The sequence below is a fragment of the Blennius ocellaris genome (genome assembly GCF_963422515.1).
Source record: "Blennius ocellaris genome assembly, chromosome: 2".
Taxonomy (NCBI): Eukaryota; Metazoa; Chordata; class Actinopteri; order Blenniiformes; family Blenniidae; genus Blennius; species Blennius ocellaris.
This window is the reverse complement of record NC_137651.1, coordinates 17005236-17027717: the sequence shown is the minus strand read 5'-3', so window position 1 is coordinate 17027717 and position 22482 is coordinate 17005236. Positions and strand designations below refer to the sequence as shown.

Genomic DNA, 22482 nt, shown 5'->3' with positions numbered 1-22482 from the left:
ATGATGTTAAAAACAACAAAAAAACATTTATTATCAAGATGCAATATCCAAAGCTGTCTTTTTTTCTTCTTTTTTGTAATACAGCGAGTGTTGCAGGTCACAGAGCTTTCGATTGTCTCTGTTGTTTTCGTTGCAGGTATCGAGCACGAGCGTCGCTCACAGAGGTGTCGGTGCTTCTTTTCTCCATCTTCTTCATGGCATCCTCAGCACAAACCTCTGAAAAACAAATACAAAGCAATCTATTACGAGAGTTAAAACATGATGATTAAAAATGGGGAAAATGCTAGTTTTACACCAAATAATGGATGTCTTATTTTTTTTAATTCTATATTTAAATTCTTGTTGCACTCTCTCGTCTATTATCTCCATTTTACTATTTTTATTCGATTGTGGGCAATATAAAATGTGAACACCATAGGTGGGCAAGCGAGACAAAATGTAAATTCCACTGAGTGTGTGAACGGCAGAATTGACAAAACAGCTCAATTTTACTTTGACTAAAGAAGGAATACAGACTGTTGCAAATCCTGTAAAAAAAACTAAACGGACCGTAACATTCAAAGACTATAATGTTCAGCTATTTGTGTTAAATGGTACTAAAAGCAACTAACACGATGTCCCTTGGTTAAATTGCAACAGGTATTATATGCTGGGTTGCTTACAATATTGTTTGCCAAACAGATTACTTTTTTTAAGAAATTAGGTTAAATACATCTTTAAGGGGAAAAACTGAAATGTAATGTAAATGTTTACACTGGACAAGTTTTATCTTTACAGTCATTTGCTTCAGACAACATCAGCGGGATAGAATATGAGACTGGTGTCAAATTACTAGCGTGAGACGCTGCATGCAAGTGCTGTTGAAACGTACGATCTCTGGAACTAAAAAATAAATAAATCAGTCTTTAAAATGTGATTGGTGACAAAGTCAAGTTAAGTTCTGAAATATATATATACTTTTAAAACAACTATGTAAACTATATTAGATGCTGTTTAAGGATCATAAATAGGATCAAACACTACGTCAATAATGACTCCTTCTGATAACCTGATGGCCTCTTGGCTGCTTCCTTTGTCTCCCACTTCACCATCTCCTCTTCCGTCACTTCTTCCCGGGCGACGCTGCTCAGTTCATAGACGTCCACTTCGTGCAGTTTCGGCAATAAATCCTTCACCCACTCGTACCGGATGGGACACACCGTCCTCACGTACACCCGCGAAGTCACCAGTACATCATGGAAGATGACCCAGTTCAGCTCTGCCTCCTGGTCAAATAGCTTGAAGCCACGACAAAAGGAGATTGAAGGGGGGGTGGGGTGGGGGGGGTTTAGAAGATGGCGATTTAGCAACTGATGCAGTTTAAATGCAAAGAAATGTGGAAAAATAGACAATTACTGAGGACGAAGGATGAATGTGAACCATAGATCCATGGCCGTCCATTGTGCAAAACACCTTTCCAACAGACCTTTGAGCAAAGGAAAAAAAAAAAACCCTTTAATTATACATTTACAAAAGAATATGCAAGTGATCCTATTGTATGCAGAATCACATGAATAAATGCGATACCTTCTTGCGACATTGGTGAAGTATCCGGTGCACAGGCATCGTCTGAAGAGCTCGCTCTTATTGCCGTCAAAGGTTTCGACGGGGAAATCTCGTTTCTACAACGCACATCCGCAAGGTTGAGGAAGAGCCGTTCGTTGTACATTGCCGACATGTTTCAGTCATGTGAATTCACTGTACCTGCTGCAGCCTGAGGAGGATCACCCTCAGCTGAGTCTCCACGCTGAAGGCAGACTTGAGCGCCCTCCAGTGGATCCAGTTCTCCTTACACCACGATGAAGGTCTGTCACTGCGGGAGTTGAAAACCCTTGCTTTAAATCGGATTCGCCACACGAGGGAAATACAAATCACAGATCTACATTTCTTGGCAAAGCGCCCGCTGGTTCTTTCCCTTTACCTGGATTTACACAACTGAAACACGCCGAGGAGGGTGGCAAAGTCGTTCATGCTGCCGGTCTTTGCAGCCAGCGCTCTGTGCTTCTGATCTGCTTCTTTCTGCTTCTCTGGGTGGCCTGCAGCAAGAAATTCATCTGTCAGACAGTGTGAGCTCGAAGCTCTGATTTGTATCTGAACTCTTGGAACGTTTCATAGAGCATGAATATATAAAAAAATCAATAAGTATAGGGATCTTTATTGGCAAGGAGCAGGCAATACAATACACAGAAATATATCCAATAACCTAAGACAGAGTGAGATTGTATCAATAACTTAACTTTATGATTTAATTAAATTTAAATAAAATGCATTTGTTTTTGAAAAGTTCAAGGTTTTTTGTCAGGTTTTTCTGCACTTGAAACATAAATTATAATTTCAAAGCTTTTTTAAGCCATGATTGTGGTGATTATGGCCTCCAGTTAAAGTAATGAAATAAACTTAGATTTCTTTTTTTTAATATTTGGAGAAACAACAATTTTGATCATCATGACTACCAAGCATGGCATAAATAACAAAAAAGCTTTCTATATTTTAGTTTACATGAAATCTAGGAGTTTTCATTGGTTCTATTCAATAAAAAAAACTTGTCAAATGTGTTACATGTTTGAGATGCATCTGCACATATTCACATATAATCAGAGCCGTCATTTTCTTGCACAATCTACATCAGACGTTCAACGTCAAGTTCTCTGCAACTTAAACAAAACCAGTTATCAAACTAATTAAGGTGCTCTCCACTTTGGCCACTAGATGGCAGTGTAACCGAGGCAGTCTCGATTGATGGCTGATTTCAGCTATAATGAAAAAAAAAAAAACCTGACAATTGTTGGGAATCAACAAAATGTAAACTTCTATTATATATTGTACACCACTGCTTTTGACTTTTTTTTTTTTTCTTTCTCAAAATGAAAAGACTAGACAACAGACCTGGCCTGATGAAGATGTTCTCCACAGACAACATGGCCGCCACGGGCAGCAGCAGGTCCTCGCAGCCAAGCGAAGCCGCTTTGAGAACGGCCCTGGTGAGGCCGGGGTGGAGCGGGAACTCCACCATCAGCTGCCCCAGATCAGTCACGGTGCCCCGTCTACGGCGAGAGGATGTCAGATATGAGCAAGATGTACTTATTCTGATGTTGGGATCCTCGAGAAAAAAAAAAAAAACTAAACTAAACTAAAAGAAACACTCGCCTGTCAATGGCATCGAACTGGTAGAGCTGTTTGAGGGCTTCCAGAATGAATCTCTCCTCGGGGCGGTCAAGGTAGGGAAACCTGAACAGCACGAAACTGGGTTCAACGGCGAGTCCTGAACAATAAACAATGCTGAATAACAAATACACAGAATGCACGCGACTGTACCGGATCACATCATGAACGCCAAGACACTTGAGTGTGAGAATCACTGCAGTCAGACTTGTCCTCTGGATTTCTGGAACCGTATAGTCGGGCATGCACGTCTCCCAAAAGTCCCTGGAGTAGATCCGGACACACTTCCCGGCGGATGTTCTGCCGGCACGGCCGGCTCTCTGCTCAGCTTCACTCCTGGTGATACAAAGTAGTGAGCTTTTGTTAAGACATGAACAGATACATTACTGGGGAAGGGAAAAAAAATAAATAAATACTGGATAGTGTTTAAAAAAAAAACAAAAAAACCCACTTTGAAATAGGCACAACCTCCAAGATATCCATGCCCACCCTTGAGTTGTGGTTGAGCTGTTTCACGAATCCGCTGTCTACGATGTACCTGTACATGAAGAAAGCTGTCAGCACGTTTTTTTTGTGTTTTTTTTTAAATTATTGAATATCACAAGATAAAGACTTCACTTGCTTTATGCCGTCGATGGTGAGAGATGTTGCAGCGATATTTGTGGCAACGACACATTTTCTTATTCCTGGAGGCGGCGGCTGGAAGATCTGCCTTTGTTGATCTTTAAGGAAATGTAAATTACATCAAAGCATTAAAAAAATAAAAGACAGACAGACGCCGAATTTAATGTTGTGACGTATTAACTAGTGGTGGTGTGTTCACCGGTGGGCATGGATCCATAAAGGGGCAAGATCAGAAGACCGTCCACCGTTTGGTCCTGCACGTCATAGCGATAGTCGATGCACTCGGCCTTCTCGAACAACAGGTCACAGGCACGCTCGATCTCCGACTGACCTGTGAAAAATACGAGAGCTCACGTGGAAAAGCTTCACCAGACACACCGGCACTCTGGTCGTCACGAAGCAACAATCACCGCTTACCTGTTAAGAACACCAGAATGTCCCCGGCCATCTCAGCGGCGTGCACATCCAGGGCAACTTTCACAACCTGAGCAGCAAAGAAAGTCAATACAGACGAAGACTAACGAACACAAGAGACACTTCTTCCATGAAGTTTTGTCGGTAAACCCGGTTCGATTAAATAGTCTGACCTCGTTGACGTAACCGGCGCTCTCCGTGTCTTTGGGTCCGACGGCCGAGCCAAACGAGCAGGTGACGGGAAATGTCCTGCCAGGAATCGCAAAGACGGGACAGTCGCCGAGAAAAGCCGAGAGCTTGTCGGTTTCCAAGGTGGCTGACATCACCACCACCTTCAGAGGGAAAGAGCGCCCCCTTGTGGCACTGTCCCCATCAGAGAAGATTTTCTTCAGTAAACCCATGAGGATATCCTGGAAGAAACAAACTCAAACTCAGTGCGTGTGATGGTCAAAAGTCAATACTTTATCATCAATGCAAAATGTCAAAAGCTATGCTAATTGTGAATAGCAAGCAAAGATAGTGCAGCAATCAGATTGTTTCTATGAGATACGAGATGACGGACATCTAAAGTTGAATATAACCACAAAGTGTCGTTTGAATAGAGCAGCAGCAGCAACAAGAGCTCTCTATGGTGGATTCACACTGGAGGCCATCAGGTACACTTTTAAATGTACTTTACCAGAGTGTGTCTGTTTTATTACAAGCGCAAAAACCTGAATCAGAAACAAAGCAGATTTGATGACAACATGGAGTGTGTCTGCTTGAAGGCTGCCACACTTAAGAACAGTGATCAAATAAAACAGGATTGCAAATGTTCAGTGACTTTTCCATAACATCACTCCTTTGTATTTGTACTATTTTGTCATTGTTTACTTTTTTTGGGGTACATATCAATGATGACTTCTGGGGGTACTGAGGTCGAAACAAAAGCTCGGAAGGGACAGAGCTTTTTCATTTGCTGCAATTACGTTACAAAACAACCACTGTCCATTTTGAAAACTCATCTTAAGACCAATTTTCTTTTACTCCTTGGCTCATCACACTGCTGGTGTTTTATCTGTGGCCACGTCATTGTTTTGGTTTGTTTTTACCGATTGCACCTCATGTTTTATAGGCTTTTATGCCTATTTATTGATAGCACTATGGGTCAGCTATGGTTGATTAGAAAAGTCTCACCAAATAATGTTGAGTAGGCTTTGTTTTTTTGTTTTTTTTTATTGTATATTAAGTGTGGACTCACTGATAAGTAAATTTGTACTTTATACTTGGTATAATGGGAATTAACTTTTTGCAAGTTATCGTTGATTCATGCATGTTTATGTTGTTCGCTGCTTTACGCCTGCCAGGCCACGAATCATTGTACCTTGTAGTTAAACATTTTAACGGCGCCGCTCTGAGATGTCTTCAAGGTCTCTGGCCTTCAGGCCAGAGGAATACCTTATCTTAGGGAATTCCTACCTTCTCAGCTCACATAGAAATGCGCTTATACACACACACACACACATACACAGGCCTGAGATCCAGTGTTAACCTTGCTTTGTTGTATCATTGAAAGAGAATGTAACCGCCTACTTCAACGTTGGGAATAAAAGCGGGCAGCAGAGGGAAGAACGGCGCAGATTGATGAACCAGCTGTCAGGTGACTTCACTCTCTGCCCTCGCGCAAGAAATGTTGATTGTTGTGACTATTATTGCTCTCGATACTGGGGTTGTCTCTTTTCTATCATTCTCGCAGGTTTTTCACCTAACACTCACTGTGTTGAGGCTGCGTTCATGAACTTCATCCAGGATGACAACACTGTACTGGGAGAGTCCAGGGTCGGCCAGGATCTCCCTCAGCAGACATCCATCCGTCATGTACTTCACCCGCGTGTCCTGCATCAGACACCATCAAGCGAATCAGACGAGCGCGAGGCAGAGGCCTGCAGGTTAGGGGCTCGTGGTCGGTCTCCCACCTGTGTCGTGCAGTCATCAAATCGCACTTGGTAGCCAACCTCTTTCCCCAGAGTGCACTGCATCTCCTGGGCCACGCGCTGGGCCACTGTGATGGCAGCCACGCGCCGCGGCTGAGTGATGCCAATTCTGCCATCTTTGCAAAAACCTTACGAAAAGCAAGAATAAATAAAAACCGGAGGGCATGTGTTGAAGCTGGTGTGCCAATTAAGTCAACGACACTGGAGTGACTGGTGTATCTCGGGTGCCTGTAAGGTTTGCAGCGCTCACCTGCGTCATGGAGGTACTTTGGAAGTTGTGTAGTTTTCCCGCTGCCGGTCTCACCAGTCACAAGCAGGAAAGTGCTGCTCCTCACGGCCTGGACCAGCTTGTCTCTGTGGCGATAGATAGGAAGGTGTTTGGACTCGGGTTTTGTAGGACTCCGTCTCGATGCGCCGGACATGTTGAAAAACTGTGACTTTTAACAGTAACGATAGAGGTGGGAGCAGCACAGACGTAGAAAAATGTTACTTCAATCACGCGGATATCATTTAATTGAGAATAATAATTTGAAGTTATCTTATCCTTCCATTTGTTTTAAAAACGCCTGACTTCCGCAACTTCCGGTAAACATTTGATACTGGATTTCTATTGGCGTTCTTGGTGTCATGTGACCCGGACTTCTCTCATAGACTTATATAACTAGAGTCCGTAAACAAGTGCTGCTTCCTGTTAGAGCTAAAAAACCGAGAACGAATAATTTCGTGATGTTGGATGAGGAACTGCTTCACCGCCATCAAGTAGAAACTTTACAAAATTAAAATAATTATAACTCTGCATTTTCAATAGCTTAACTGCAGCTTGTTTTTTGGTAAATGAACGAAACTTAGTTTTGATACAGGTTGTTTTGGGAATTGAAAGTTGAATGCACTGGATCTGCACGTGTTTCTTCTTGTTAGTTTTTCCTTTCCCCCGTCGTCTGTGCTTGCCCATGTGGTGTTTTTTTGGTTTTCCCTGCAAAAGTGCAGCGAGAAGACAGCGTTGTATTTGGTTAAAATTGAATTGAACTAAGCGGTCCTCATCCAAGATGGCCGTTGACGCGACGGGCCTTACAGCGCCGCCATCTTGGGGAGGTCTCCCGCGCGTGCTAAACATATAGATCCCAGGCTAGAAAATCCACAAAAACAGTCGGAAATCGCTTGCTAGTCTACGTAGAAAGATCAAAAAACACCTCATTTTAAAGCTGAGGTAAAGCTCTATCCCGTGGAGGACTCCCCCTCCCAATAATTTCTCCATGAGATTTTAATGGTGAAAATCACCAAATCAGATTTTTGTCACCGAAACGTTTCTGGGGTCATTTGCAGCCTTTCTGCGCTGAATTTGCATTTTCCCTCTGTGAATGTTGGTCTGAGGCTCCAGCTCAGTACAGAAGGAGGGTGCGGCTGAAAACCGAGGGGGGTCGATGATGTGATGCATTGTATGAGAAAACTTATGCAGCCCAATTGTTGTATCTAAGCCACATAGAAGCGTGATAAGACACAAGTTACAATAGCACACAATAAATATACAGATAATTATACACTTTAATAGTTTATTTTCTCTTTGTTAGGTTTTTTTATTTTTATGCAAGTATATATTTGTGTGCCTTAGATTTACACTTAAATACAAAGTGTGTGATTATCTATTTTTTCAGTATTTACATTAAAAAAAAATTTTTTTTATTTCTAGGCATATGGCCAGTTGCAATCTGTTCACTTTGAATAAATACATGCTAAAATGTATTGTTTTTAGTTTTCATTCAGTTACTATAACCACACATTAACCATTTTTTGTATATCCGTTGTGATACCAGTGATACGCAAGAGGTGACTGAAAATATATAGCCTGGCTACTCTGTGGCAGATTGATACGATTATGTCAAGTGCGTGATCGTGTGGTGGGTTCAAGGACCACTGAAAACTTTCTAAAACTGTTCATTATGGAACCAGAAGTAAGTGATGCTGTCAAGCTGGAGAAGGAGTCCCATTGGTCGTTGTTTGCTCATAGGACTCCCGAGGCAGCTGGGAGCGTGAGATCGACAGGCGGATCGGTGCAGCGTCTGCAGTTATGCAGTAGGTCGTTGTATCGGCCCGTCGTGGTGAAGAAGGAGCTGAGTCAAAAGATATTCCTTACACTTGAAGAAAATATTCCTTACACAAGAAGTATGACTGCAGGAGCTCAACATTTAAGAGGTTAAATGACACGTATCTGTCTTGGTTGACAGTTTGTTCTCATCAGCGATGACTAAAGGTGACCCAAAAACTGAAAATACATCTGCACTGTGGTATCTGTCACCACGAAGAATGAGCTTCTTACTATCATGTATGTATATACACGTCTATATGGACACTTTCTGTGGTTTCTATGGGTTTTGTTTTTTTCTAAATGTCCTTTCGCATGTAAACGACTCACAAACATGACCTTGACGTGACATTTCACATTGTGCATCTTGACAGTGTTCTGCACTTGAATCAGCATTAACACAACTTTAAACTCAAGGAAAATGTTTTCGGAAAAAACTTTTTTGAAATGCAGCAAAATGGAAAGGAGGTCTTTTTTATTGTATACATACAGTTTTGATCCCTTTCACGAGCGTTTACACATCTGCTGAACCACAAAGCAATTAACCAAACTAATAAAGACACTGATCACATAGGAAGCTGAATGACTACTTTGCTGAAACAGAGACATAATCTCACGGTCTCACACTGTTTTCTACAGTCGGTCCAGGCGGTCCGTGCTCCGGTTGTAAATTGGGTTTGTGTATTCACACTCTGAGATGGGAACAAAGGAAAAGTGGCAGAGAAGCTCAGTGCACAGCAGCATTTCATTCCTAACGAGCACACAGACAAAGTCAGCACTCACTGTTTTTGTCTTTCTTCTTCCCGACACCAGCTGCAGGAAACACAACACTCTGATGAGAAATCTGAGATCCTTTCTTGAGCTTTGACGAACGATGAACGATTCTTCTGAATACAAACCAATGAAACTACCTCTGTGGTGAGTCTCTGCCTGCACTGCTGCTGCTTGTTGCTGGTTGAGTTCAACCTGGTTGACTGTGAAATAGAAGATGATGATTGACATTTCTGACAGAAACAGAATGATGCAATATGATACAAAAGAAGAAAAAAGTGAGAATATCACCATAATAATGTCGCCTGATACTTGCTTCCCGTAACCGAGTGATGAGGTCTGAGGGGGTGAGACAGGGTCGGGTCACTCCATGAAATGTTAACTTCTGATTATCAGTAACAGACACTGCTGTATGGAGAACTACCAAGCACCTATATGAAATCTCTTTCGCGTTCTCCGACTTTCTGCCCTTTCAAATTTGAGTTGATTCAGATTGGGGTAGATCCCGCTGCTGCTGTGGCCCGGCTGTGGCCCGGCAGGATCCGGCAGAGCCTCTGGTGGAACGCTGTGGTTTCTGGTGTGGTCAACGCTGGTCGGACATTGGTCGTCATTTTCTAGAGAGATTTTAGTCATATATCATGCTTAAATGGATTTAACAAGGTGACATAGAGTGTATACAAACACGATGAGATGTGTGGACATACCGTAAACAAACAAGTTATTTTCTGCAGGAGGAAGATGGGAAGACAGGGACAAAGTCACTTGTTTGACCTGAACAGACAGTATTTCTATTGTGCTGCTGCAACACTGGGATTTCCCTGATTGGGACTAATAAAGTATCTATCATTTCTTATTTCTACATGTCGTGTGGTATTTGTACTTGTATAAGTACATTAAAAGAGTATGAGTGACATTTCTCAATATAACGTCAGTACCACTGCCAACTATAGCTTCCAATGTAATTATACAAGTACAACTACTGTATAATCACAGTGTTGCGTCTAATTAACTGAAGTGAAACGGAACACTGCTCTTTCAGTAAAGTCAACATTTATGATGCTACGATCACAGTAGAGTCCTGCCGTGCCCTGCCCTGAGCCCAGTCTTGTCACTACCGACTGAGTACTTACCCACAGTGCTGGCAACGGTGATGACTGGTTCGTTTCTAGCATCTGCTTTGTTCCAGAAGCCTGAAGAAGAACCAGTGGAAACAAAGCGTTAGACTTTTCCCAAACCTTTCCCAAGAGATTCCACTCTTTCAAGGTTTGCCTTCGCACTTGTGCCATTCAGAGACACCAGCCGTCCTTACCAAAGCACGCCTTGGAACAGCAGAAAGCTCCAACAGACAGCAGAATGAAGAGAGTCACACCGACAGAGATGAAAATCAGTCGGTTCATTTCCTCGCTCCACCAACCTGCACAAAGTGTCGTCCACAGGAAACAGTAGCTCACTTAACTTGTCCGCCTGAGGCCTTTGAGGTTCGTGGTTTAAGCGAACGAAACACTTGTCTCTGCGGAGGACTCTGCTTCGGATTGAGACCAGTTGAAGTGTACTCACCTTTTTCAGTAATCAGCTCCACTCCATGACAAAAGTCTCCCCGCCGACAGCGGTAGCTTCCCAGGTCGGACTCGGCGAGGCCATCGATGCAGATGGAGTAGTTTCCCTCTGAGGCCTGGTTTGGAAAGACCTTCACTCGACCGTACCGGTGGTCCGTGAACCTGATGTTCTTGAAGGAGAGCCGGACTACATCCTTGCTATCAGTGTGGGACCACGTCACCGTGTTGTTGCTGCTGGTTGAAAATCTGCACGGCAAGAGAACGTGTGAGCCAAGCTGCACGCCAACCCTGTGCGTTTTGCTCAATTCCTCTTCACAAGGTGCTCCATCGTCAAGCTGCTCGTCTTGAAGGAGAGGGTGAGAAACCAGAACAGGTTTACTAAAGGGATGCATTTGATAAATGTTAATGAATTATTACAAAGGCAACCGATTTCAAAAGTTAAGACATTATTCTAAACATCACGATCAATACATGGCAACACCTCAAGTAACACATTCAAAAGTGTGGATTAATTTCATTCGTGAAAATCTTGAGACGGGAGCAACGTCACCAAACATTTTACAATATCTGAATTAACTGTAATTAATGAATTAGAGTTGACTCTGTGTTTCAGCCAGTCTCATTTCCATATCGTGATTCAGGTCAGTGTTTGGGAATAATTCATTTAAAAGTTTTATTTACTCACAGGAAAAAGGTGAAATATGCTCAATGTGTTTCAGCATTCAGGTGAATAAAAGCAAAAGATTTGATTTCCACAGTTCTTTTTAATTGATGTACAAATTAATTCAAACTTTCAAACGACCCGTTTTCACAAATACTTTTTCTTATCCGATTAATGTGAGTAAAACCTGGATTTGACCCAAAAAAAACAGCACCGTCTTTAATCTGCTGGGCTTTTTTGAATAAGCAAGAATATTAAAAATACATTGTTTTCCAACGTGCTATATGAGGTGTGAATGATCTAATGACCAGATGCATTCACTTCCTGTTTGTCCTTCAAAGTTCTACTAAAATAAATACAACAAAATAATTAGGTTTTGCATGAATGTATAATGTAATATTTAAGCAGTTTTTGTAAATGTGTGGCTTCTCATTCTAACCACTGAGTATAAAATGTAAATATTGCTTTTTAGCTATTTGCAAAGGTTTGAGTGATCTTAAAGAGTGACTTTAAAGTAATCTGAGTTTATTTCTTTTAGTTGAAGAGAAGTATTTGGAGTATCAGCCTTACCTTTTTTAATATAACTTAAAAAGCGTTTTTTTTTAAATAAACAAATAATGTTCATGATAATATAAATAATCATTTGATGAACAATTTATATAGACAGAAAATGTTCATCAAAAGCAATTACTGTTACAAAGTATAACGAGTTAATTAACATGTTATTTGTCTTTTCTAATGAAATTGAAATCAAGTGAAATAACTAAATACATTGGAAAACACACACACACATATATATATATATGTATATGTATGTATATATATGTATACATATATGTATGTATGTATATGTATATTAAATTTCATTGATTTCACTTCTCATTTTGGTCACCACCATTAGGAAAGACAAATGAAGTCATGTTAATTAAACATGTCATACTTTGTAACAAAGTAATTGCATTTGATTAACAAGTATTAAGTATGGTGTGTAGAGTATGTATTTAAACGGGAAGACTTACCATTTGAAGACGCACACACAAAGCATGTGGCGAGAAGGACAATCCAGCTCTCAGCACTCATCGTCAGCATCTGGTCTGGTACAGTGAGCAGCAGTAAAGTGCTGCAGCGTTGAATCTCGTCAGCATCATGGGGAAAAAACCACAAGACCATCACAATTCATGTGTTTCTTCCACTTTCCCACACTCAGCTGCAGAGCATTTACATGTCCAATAGTTGTTTTTATCCCCCCGTATATAATTAACAGACAGATGAATAAACTATATTTTTGGTTACTTTGAAAATGGCCAGAAAGAAGCTGATGGGACCTGAAATGGAGAGATTTTCCAGACCACTTCCTGCCGACGCTTCCGGAAGTTTCTAGAGCGAGGTTGCCTTGCTGTGAAACAAACACGCAAGGGCTTGAGGTTATCACTGTATGAACTGAAGGACAAAGTAGAACACACTGAGGCATCTTGCACGTGAGCGTCAGTTCAAGAATTGTACCGCAGAGCTGCTTCAATTAAATGCGAGTTTCGGTTTGGCGAGCTGTCCACAGACACATCAGACCAGGGTAGTGCAACAATTATGTTTTCTCTTACTTCCTGTTCTGTTGTGTGGATGGACTTTGAATGATGCCCAAGTTGAATAAAGTTTGATTTTCTTTGTCAGATCCCTGCGATCAAGTCTCTGATCTGGGCTCACTATATTTCAACACGGTAAAATATTCTTGCTGCCACAAAAAAAAAAAAGAGCCAAAGTTATGTTTTTGTCAGTGTATATTTATTTATATATTGGTACGTACGCAACCAACTTTCTGCAACTTGTGTCTTCATCCAAGAAGGGTTCCATTAAATTTTAGGAACGATTAAGTCAAAGGTCAAGGTCTATAATCACAAAGCGGTAAAAAAAAAAAAAAAAGACTTCACAATATGGTCAGTTTTAATCTGATTGATGTCAGTGACAACATAAAGAAACTCAAACGTCCAAGACAAATGATGGCAGTGGTGGATCAAATAACCTTCTATTCCATTGGTTACCATGGTGACAAAAAGAGGCAGTCGACCAGGTGCTCATTCTAGTTTCATCTCAATTCCCTTTAAATTGCTTTAAAGTCTTTTATAGAAATGATACTGGAAATACATTTAATAACTTCCTCCAATTAGAGATAATTGCTAAATAGCTGCCAGTTAATAACTGATCGACTTTAATTTGACTTTGTGATTAGTTTGACTCTTTTTAATTGATTTATTCTTAAAATATACAAGTTATTCTGGGAAAAAAAAAAAAAAAGTTGGATTTGGGTTAATTTTCTTGGCTGCTACTTTTTTGGTGCTAAACTTCATCATGAACCTGAAACATTCTTCTCTTCAGTTTGACCTGAAGACGCAGGAACACAGACGAAACAGGCAGGAGACACATTGGCAAAAGAGTTTATTGTGAGCAAACAGAAGAGGCCATGTATAAAAAAATAAGCTGTGTGATGTGTATAAAAATAAAAAATAAAAGATCATGTGGCGACATTCAGAAGCGATGAGACGACTCTGGACAGGAAATAAAAAAAAAACAAACAAACCAAGCGCACTCAAAAACCTTCACATCGTTTCTCTGCGCACACTTTCAGCTTCGACACAACGAGAGAAGACAGTCGCTTTAACATTTCAGGTCCCGGTTTCAAAACAAGTTGATAAAACAGGGTTACAGACAAACGTTCCCCTCATTTCCATATCGACAGAGAAGACAAGCGTCAGATGAGCACACTGGCTCAACGTGTCATTCATGTTTACTCATCTGTTCAAGGCAAATAGGAACACTTTCCCTTTTTTTTTTAAACTTTTGGTCACATTTGGTTATGAAAGTGTATTTCTGCATGCGTTACATTCTCACTTCGGCTGCTTTGATTCACAGCGAAGCACAAATCCGACACATGGGAGCAGCGGGGATGAATCAGTGGCATCTCAAAAACCAAGAATACAATCAAATGTTTTTCCTAAAGTAAATAAATGCTGTGAAACTGTACTTAGAGCCTTGGTTTTATTTGATTTTTTTACGGGTGTAGCTTTTAAGTCTTAAAAACTAAAAATATATATCTCAAAATATTATTCAAAAAGATTTTTTTTTCCCCTTTTTTGTTGTTGACCGGAAGCCAATCAATTATTTATAAATAAGTGACAAAACACTTGTTTTTCCAACTGTAGCCTAACTTGTTAATGTGTCCTCCACTGGCCTTATTAAAACTTTGACATAAAACATCGAGCGACACACAAGCTTAAATAGAATTGAAGAATAAATTATGAGTTCAATTTCAGAACCACGGGTTGAAACTTGAGAACATTCGAGGGACAAAAAGAAGCGTCACAGAACGGAACGAAGCAGGGAGCGTACCAATGAAGCAACACGTAAAAAAAAAAATAAAAAAAAAAAATAAATTCTTCTAGAAAAATATATTGTTAAATATTCAAGACATGCATGGTAGAAATATATGATAGACAGAAGCAAAAACAACAACAACAAAAAATAGTTAACCCTGTATCATCAGCATTAGATGTTCAACGTTTTGTTATTAAAGTAAATTCAAGTTTCTTCTTTCAGCTGTTTTCAAAACTTCATTTTTCAGACGAGGAATGGTTTGAAAACATTGGGGGGGAGGGGGGAGGGGGGGGACTCTATTGTTCAAAATTCTCTTCAGAGCAATAAAGGATTCATTAATCCGACAGAAGAATCAAACGCTGGTTTAAAGCTCAATGATTGAAGGCCTGAAGATACGATTGCTGCAAGAGAGGCGCAGAGAGTGCAACTGTGCATTTCATCAGAAACGACTCGTTTCCTGTTAACATCCCTACAAACCTTTAGACGTCCCTCTGACATACGGAGTGCTGCAAGTTCTTACTCTCAGCCTGACTGAAGCCTGTGCGAGGAGAGTTGTGCCTGTAATGAGCCTTGTTTGTGCATACGCAGGTTTGTATGAACACAGCAAAACGTGTGCCATTGGAATTCGATTTTGTGCACGCATAATGCAATTTGTGTGAGCACATCGAGATTTGTGTATGCCGACGAGGACCCGCGAACGTCTTATTTTGGGGTTTTGTTTTGCTTTTCCTGCCCTCAGACTCAGAACCCGGGTTCACATGTGCACCTGCGAGTCCCTACTGAGGGCAAAACAAATCCCAACTTCATAGGATAGTTACAGGTCCTTGTTGACACGCACATACTCCAGCACAAACAAAGAAAATTTAGCGACGCACAAACAAATCGAGGCGTGCACAGATCGGTGCACAGATCAAAAAAAAAAAAAAAAAAAAAAGTCATTACAAGCACAAATATCATTACACGTGCAAATATCGGTTCAACTACTCAAACTGAAATACAGACGGCTCTTTGCTGTTACAACAGCCCCGCGGTGACAGCTGCTGGTGTGGAAAAGAAACGCCCCCACAATGGGTTTGCTCGTTGCGATTGTTGGGACAAATGACAAAAAAGGACGATTTTTTTTTTTTGAGTTTCCGAGATCTCTCTGCATACCAATCCTCCTCCATCACACAATTAGCCACCGTTCGTCACCTTGCCAGGCTCTGACCGGGGCGGCACGGAGCTGATGCGCACCGGACTAAAACGATTCACACTCACAGGGAAACACACGTCTTCACCACAGTCGTGCTTTGGGGGATTCAAAACTCAACACATGCAAACTGCTCGCCTCAAGTCCCTAGAAAGTAAAAGGATATGTTAGCAAAAATGTACACAACCAAAAATACACATAGATATATTTATCTCATTTGTTTCCATTTTTAAACCATTTGTATTCAAAATACGTTAACGTTTTTTTTTTTTCAAGTCCAAGTTCAAACCTACGAAAATGTCTTTGGTCGAGAAAAATATCTTAAAATCTACAGGCTATAAATGTTATTGTACAGAAATGAAACAACAACAAAAAAAAAAAAGTACTCGAGATCATGTAACTGATCGAAATTGGGGAAAGCGGATACCAAGTATCTAATCATTTCCATTTGGAGAGCTCCAAATATATTAAAGTGCTTCTGTATTATTCCCTCAGCATTTCATGTGAAAGAAAACATCCGTCAAAATAAGGCAGATCGGTTTTGTCTAACTCAGAGACCTCTGAAGTGATATATATATATATAGATATATAGAGATATATCTATATATATACACACGTTTGTTCAGAAGGAGGACACTAAGAGTTTAAAGTGTACAGGGGAGAAGAGAGAGAACGGTCCTCCAGAAGGATGATTGTTAAATCAGCTCCAAAGACACGGGGGAGGCATCATCACAGCTGTTGCTATAAAACTGGGTGAATTAAAAAAAAAAAAAAAAATTAGCAGCCTATTCACACACCATCTAATGATGCCTTATTTCACACAGCTGGAGACATAAAAGTGGACTTAAATTAAGACACAGGAAGGGGGTGAGGAGGAAAAAAAAAAAAAAAGTCTTGGGGTGGGGGTTGTGTCGTACTGCCAAGTAAACACAAAGAAAAACAGACAACACCGAAAAGGATTTGTTCATTTCAAGGACCCGGAGGGTGGTAACGGCTGTAGTGGACTCATGGCGTCTGGAGGGTGGGAGGACTCGCTCCGTCCGAGCCCGTTCGGCCTGTCGTGGTGTAGCTTACGTCCACTGGTATGGCTGCAATGTGGGCCACACCTTGCCGGCCCACGTTAAGAGGTTTTCCCCACTATGGGGTTATCACTGAAACAGGAAGACAAAGTCACATCAATATGGCTGCTTGCGAGGCTGCAAATTCAATCCACGGCACACAGACAACCCGTCCAAGGAAGAATCCACTGTGTGCATTTTACTTTGAAGTGTCGGGATGGACAGGGTGCGTCACAACCTGTTAAAAAGCAATAAATCAGCCTTGCAGTGGGTGACCGCATGACAACAGTCCAGCAATGTGTAATATTTCCTCAAATGTCGTGCAGACCAAGGAAAATACCGGCTGTCTTTTTTTTTTTGTTTTGTTGTGAAACATTATCGAATGTTGAGAATTAAGCCTTTTACTGAAGAAACCTCAACATTATCTACACGCACGAGATGGAAAATGTAAACCATGAAAAGTTCAGAACACGATTCACGGACACATCCTGGGATTTGTTTTCCTTGTGTTCTGGAGGCCAGCGCTGGTTCAGACTTACAGGCTGCCATACTGCGCCGTGGTGTCGTTCCTGATGAGGTGCTGATTCTGCAGCTCCCTCATGATGTTCCGGAGCTGCTGGAGCGTCTGAAAGGTCTCTTTGGGTTCCTGAATGGTGAACTTTGAGTATTCCTCCTGCTCCCGCTGAGGACCTTGGTACACTACCATAGTGGCGCACGCATCTGCGGAGAAGACAAACCAGGTGCAGCGTGCGAGATGTGGATTCTGATGACGCGGGGGGGGAAAAAAATAAGGTTTGTTTTTGTGAGCAGACAGACACTGACCCTCCATGTTCTGGAGCTTGGTGTCGTTGGAGGAGAGGAGAGAGAAAATCCTCTCAGATTCACGGTCACAGTCTATGTCCAGCTGCAGGTTGTCCAGCACGGTGCTGCAAGCGGGAGGAAATCATTACCAGGCTCACAAACACACAATCTATCCTGTTTTGTTCTGGGTTTTTTTTTTTTTAAATCTACTGAGACCGCGTAGCTGCGTTTTTGTTTATGAGTAACTGAGTGATGCTGTAAAGATATGATTTGATCACCAATTCATGATAGAGGTGGTCTGTTAACTACCCTCTCTTTAGTCGGTAACTGCCAGCACACAATGATCGTTTCTCAGTACGATCGCTCACGAACCTCCGATGATGAAACTTTGATTCTGAACCATGTACACTTCCCATGAACCTGGTTTATACTTCCCGTTTAAGCTACCGAGCGAAATGTGCGCGGCGGCTTTGAGCATCCGGTGACGACGAAGCTGTGGACTCACGTTGTGCACGGCTTGCAGCCGGGAGAGTTGCCGTTTTGGTTTTTGCAGCACTGCCAGGCTCCGGCGGTGTAATTGGATGGATGGAAAGTGGTCAGGCGCCCCTCGTTACAGCGGCTGACCTGCCCCAACACGTCCAGCCACTCGCTGGCCTCCACGCAGTTTCCGGCCTGGACGTAGAGAGGCTTCTCAGAGTGCACCACCTGAAACATCTGACCGGAAGGGAAGGAGACATTACACGCGTGTTAAACACAAATAAACAGTCGACGTTTACAATGTACCGATAGTTTGACTCTTATTCTTCTTTTTTTTTTTGTTTTCCCTTCATAATGTCTGAGATGCTCAAATGTTGAAAGAGTCAACCAACAAAGTGTTTCTTCATTATTTGGTTTAAAACCTTGGAGAGCCGACACTTCCATGACTCAAGTGTTTATTTGGACTATCTGAGGGGAGCTGGCTCACATTTTTGCGGCTAAAGGCACTTTCATCCAGTTTCTCCACAGCCTGGATGTTTTTGACACCGATGGTGCAGAGGGCTTCTTTCCCTGGAAAGCAAAAGGCAATTTTATATTGCAAATAAACATGACGAATCCATAAAAACTTCCTTTGAGGCATTTCGTTTGGGGAAATGACATCAGAAAGTGCAAGTGAATTGTTCTTTCACACAAGTCAGTGCAGCTTTTACAACGTTCACAATACTCCACCAAGGTTAGGACGGGTGGTAAAATGCTGCGCTCTCACAAAATCAATCAAACTTTTCACTTTTCCCGCAGGTTACAATAATTCAGTGTTTCACTGCAAGGTATCACGGAAACTGAATGAAAACAGATTTTTAAGCTGCGACATTTTAAACACGTGTTGTAAACATTCATGTGTGAATCTGCATCTTTCATTTGACACCAGAAGCTCAACTACTTGTGATGTTTCACACATAATAATAATAATAATAATGAATGGCCTTCCCATTCTTGACATCCTTTAACAATAATTAATGTTCTACATTTGTCTGAAATCCAATCACCAAAAAACACCTGTGTCTTTATTTAGCTGCAGTGTCTTGGTGGTATTAAGATTGACGCTGTGATGTGGAGCACGGTGATGCGACCACCTGGGAGTCCAGACGGAAGGGCGCTTGGTTCGAGTACGAGCCGACAGAATCTTGGCCTCACCTTTGTGTTTGTGGTAGGAGAGCTCCCTGTTGGTCACCCGGAGCCATCGCTTTTTAAAGTTCTTCTTGCCGAGGCGTTTTCTGCCCTGAGCACGTTTCTGCACCTCTCTGTGAGCACAAACACGACCGTGGAACAGAAAAGAATCACCACACTGTCCGACTGACTTGCCAAGAAGAAAAAAAAAAAAAAAAAATCACACGGCTTTTGCGAAAAGTGGAACCAACGCGAGAAAAGCAACGGACAATATCCAATTGTCATTTTATTGACACGTTTGAAACGTTGAAGTCAATAGAATAATGTCTCACCCCTCCTTCAGCACCACGGCATCCTCCAGTCCACTGGACTCTTTGCTGACATTGGAGGAGATCTCGTCAAGAAACTGGACACCAGACAAATGACACGATCAACAATGGCACAAATAACATCCAGCATCTGAATCTGCTTCGAGTAAATACCTTTTTAACTTTTTCAATGCACTTGTCTTCTTGGAATGATTTGAAGAAGTCAAACATGTAGGTTTCTTTGAAACTGGACTGGGGGGGAAAAAAAAACAAACAAAAAAAACCAATCCGACATCAATTAACAAGGAACGTGTAGAAAACACTTTAAGAATGTCTCATCGTTTGTCTGAAAAAAAGATGGACTCAGCCACCTTGTGATGATAAATACATCCCGGCTGCTTGGATTTAGTTTGATTTCACTACCAGTGGAATTGAGTGGAAAAGACCTTGAACACGTCCCCCCCACCCCCGCAACTTCAATTTCTAATATCTTGCAGTTTTCGAAGATCAGTGTTTTCGACAAAGCAACAAATAAGTGAACACTCCACCATAATGTTGAGGATATGGGCACAAAGCTTGGTTTGATTTTTGTTATGGGTAGGAGAGGTACACTCGGATTTCAAAATGCACATCTCTAACTGCACGCCGCTTTTCTTCTTACCAGTTTCTTTGACAAACTACCCCAGCTGCCCAGAGTCTGGATGGTTTTAGAGATCAGAGTGAGCGTGCGTGAAATCTCAGGATCCTGCCATTACGGGAGAAATTACAAGGATTTTTAGACTGCTGGTGAATTCAAAGGCCAGTTTCACTTAATGGTCCGCTGTGGTACCAGTCAGCGGGCACTTACGGGATGATGGGAGCGGAGCTGGAAAGAGTGTGGAGAAAAAACCGCCACAGCGAAGAAGCGCAGGAACACAAAGCTGCTGACAGCAGAGTACTGAACATGTGGGTCACCTACAAAGAGAGAGAGAGGGGGGGGGGGGGGGGGGGGGGAGTTAATTTAAGCATGACTTATGCATAGAGAACACCCATAGACGACAAAATAACTAAAGAAACTTACAGATTTGGCTCCATCTTTTGGCGCAATAACAAAACTACATCCACATTTGGTTTCACTTTGTCACCGGATCAGTTTGTGTGTTGAACGCTATAATTTGCATGTTTATTTCTTACAAGTTTCCATGTTCTCCTACTTGCCACACATAGTGAGATGATGTAATTCATCAAGTTATACGTCAGCAGCTGTATAATCTGGTACAACTATGGATGACACGACTACTTAAAACCAAATCCATGCAAACCTGCAGTAAACACCGCTATTATGGGGAAGCTTCCTTTAAGATATTCTGAACACACACCAACAGCTTTTCATACAGGATGTGTGTGTGTTACCTGGGAAGCGTTTGCAGGCCAAGTGTCTGAGAGACCTGAATACGTCACACATGAGAGGGGGACAGCTGGAACTGGACTGGGTGATGGAGGAGAAAACTTTCTGCACATAAACCTGGAGATTTTCCTGTCGGGGACAACAGAAAAATTTGCATTTTGACTTGTGAAACCATGAAAAGACACAGTTTAACGATCAAATGAGGATGACTGGATGGTTAAAATCAAATGACTTAAAAGAACTAGTAACATAAAGCAGGAAAATGCTATTAAATAGTGAAAACACTGGTATGATATGAAACCAAGAAATGATATATGTTGAAATAGAAAATAAAAAGGTAAAACATATCAAAATATTAAAAACAAAGGATTTTTTTTCCTTATGCATAATATCTTTTTGATTCCAACATTGAGGTGAGAAATAAGCCGTTTTACCTTGTTGACCTCCACATTGTCGCCTTCTTTAAGTTTAATGGGGTCTATCTCACATGTTTTGTTGGATTCACAAATCTGAAAGGACGAACAGAGACAAACAACAAAAGAAACTGTTGGTTCAGGTTAATTGTATACATGACAAACGGTACAAAGACTTTACAGTTGATTCCATCCAATCTTTAAATAAAAGGAACAATAAAAGATGATGACAGAATGCCCGTTTTACTCTGATGGAACGCACCACTCACAAAATGAAATTTGGCTTTTGGATGAAATCGATGTTCTTCAGGTAGTACAGGCTTGTCACTGTCCCACTCACTAAGTGTAGGGCAGCTGACAGACACACACCTGTCCACACCGCAACTCCACCACCAAAAGGTTTGTCTGGTGACAATAGTGGCCGGTGCATCGTGCTCTCCTCGACGTCACCAACATCGTTGGCGGCCATTATTTCTGCTCAACATGAATAGACTTTCATCGTCCAGGTTGAAATACTCCCTGGAGCCTGGTGGTGTGATCAGGTAGGGTACCTGAAGGCCGTTGAGCAAGCAGACCGCGCTGATGTAAACAGTTTCCAATGGCCCGACTGGACACTTGGTGCCTCGCACCCCTCCTATATGTGCCTGGCGGATTGGAGTGGCATTTGTAATCGAATTACGCATGGGACTTTTCACAATGAACACAGTGAGCGTGGGACGTGGCCCAAAGGACGTCCGATTCCAGGTCTGTCTGCGACTCGACAGTTTCTGTTGCAACCTGCTGAGAACACTGTGCCACATCCGTCTGAGAACATCCTGTTTGAAGACTCGCAATGGTGAGGGACAGTTGATCAATTGTTAGGTGTGGTCTTGTTCTCATGATGTCAAAATGTGAACAGCATGAGGAGGAGAACTGCATGAAGACCAATTCTTGTTGAATCGGGACGGTTATTGCTTGATTCATGCATAAAACGCCTATTGTGAATTTTGCCGTTAAGCTCCTTGTCAGAGAACAGCAAGTTGTGCAAAAAGCACTG

General features: G+C 41.7%; 2 protein-coding genes across 3 annotated transcripts in view; both read right to left on the bottom strand.

Annotated features, from left to right (window-relative positions):
• Positions 1 to 12: 12 nt before the first annotated feature.
• Positions 13 to 6718, bottom strand: dhx40 (DEAH (Asp-Glu-Ala-His) box polypeptide 40). Of its 2 annotated transcripts, none has more exons than XM_080513039.1 (17): positions 6463 to 6718; positions 6195 to 6340; positions 5995 to 6114; positions 4413 to 4649; positions 4243 to 4309; positions 4025 to 4156; positions 3824 to 3923; positions 3653 to 3739; positions 3355 to 3537; positions 3187 to 3267; positions 2926 to 3083; positions 1961 to 2075; positions 1744 to 1852; positions 1567 to 1661; positions 1396 to 1465; positions 1049 to 1277; positions 13 to 216 (listed from the first exon to the last, which is right to left on the bottom strand). In XM_080513039.1, the coding sequence occupies exons 1-17, from the start codon at positions 6632 to 6634 to the stop codon at positions 98 to 100; spliced, it is 2220 nt and encodes a 739-aa protein (XP_080369165.1). In that variant the 5' UTR covers positions 6635 to 6718; the 3' UTR covers positions 13 to 97. The 2 variants fall into 2 exon arrangements, with proteins under 2 accessions (XP_080369165.1, XP_080369166.1); XM_080513040.1 differs by having other exon boundaries at positions 50 to 216; positions 1089 to 1277.
• A 6977-nt stretch (positions 6719 to 13695) lies between these two features.
• The window catches only part of rasa2 (RAS p21 protein activator 2), a 29464-nt gene continuing 20677 nt past the window's right edge, over positions 13696 to 22482 (bottom strand). Inside the window, exons 13-24 of the mRNA XM_080503542.1 lie at positions 21468 to 21542; positions 21039 to 21162; positions 20494 to 20600; positions 20308 to 20391; positions 19821 to 19898; positions 19671 to 19744; positions 19366 to 19472; positions 18659 to 18741; positions 18200 to 18408; positions 17716 to 17819; positions 17433 to 17613; positions 13696 to 16986 (exon numbers count right to left, since the gene is read on the bottom strand). Of these exons, the coding sequence (XP_080359668.1) occupies positions 16956 to 16986; positions 17433 to 17613; positions 17716 to 17819; positions 18200 to 18408; positions 18659 to 18741; positions 19366 to 19472; positions 19671 to 19744; positions 19821 to 19898; positions 20308 to 20391; positions 20494 to 20600; positions 21039 to 21162; positions 21468 to 21542 (1257 nt within the window). The 3' untranslated portion in view covers positions 13696 to 16955. The remainder of the gene's footprint in view (positions 16987 to 17432; positions 17614 to 17715; positions 17820 to 18199; positions 18409 to 18658; positions 18742 to 19365; positions 19473 to 19670; positions 19745 to 19820; positions 19899 to 20307; positions 20392 to 20493; positions 20601 to 21038; positions 21163 to 21467; positions 21543 to 22482) is intronic.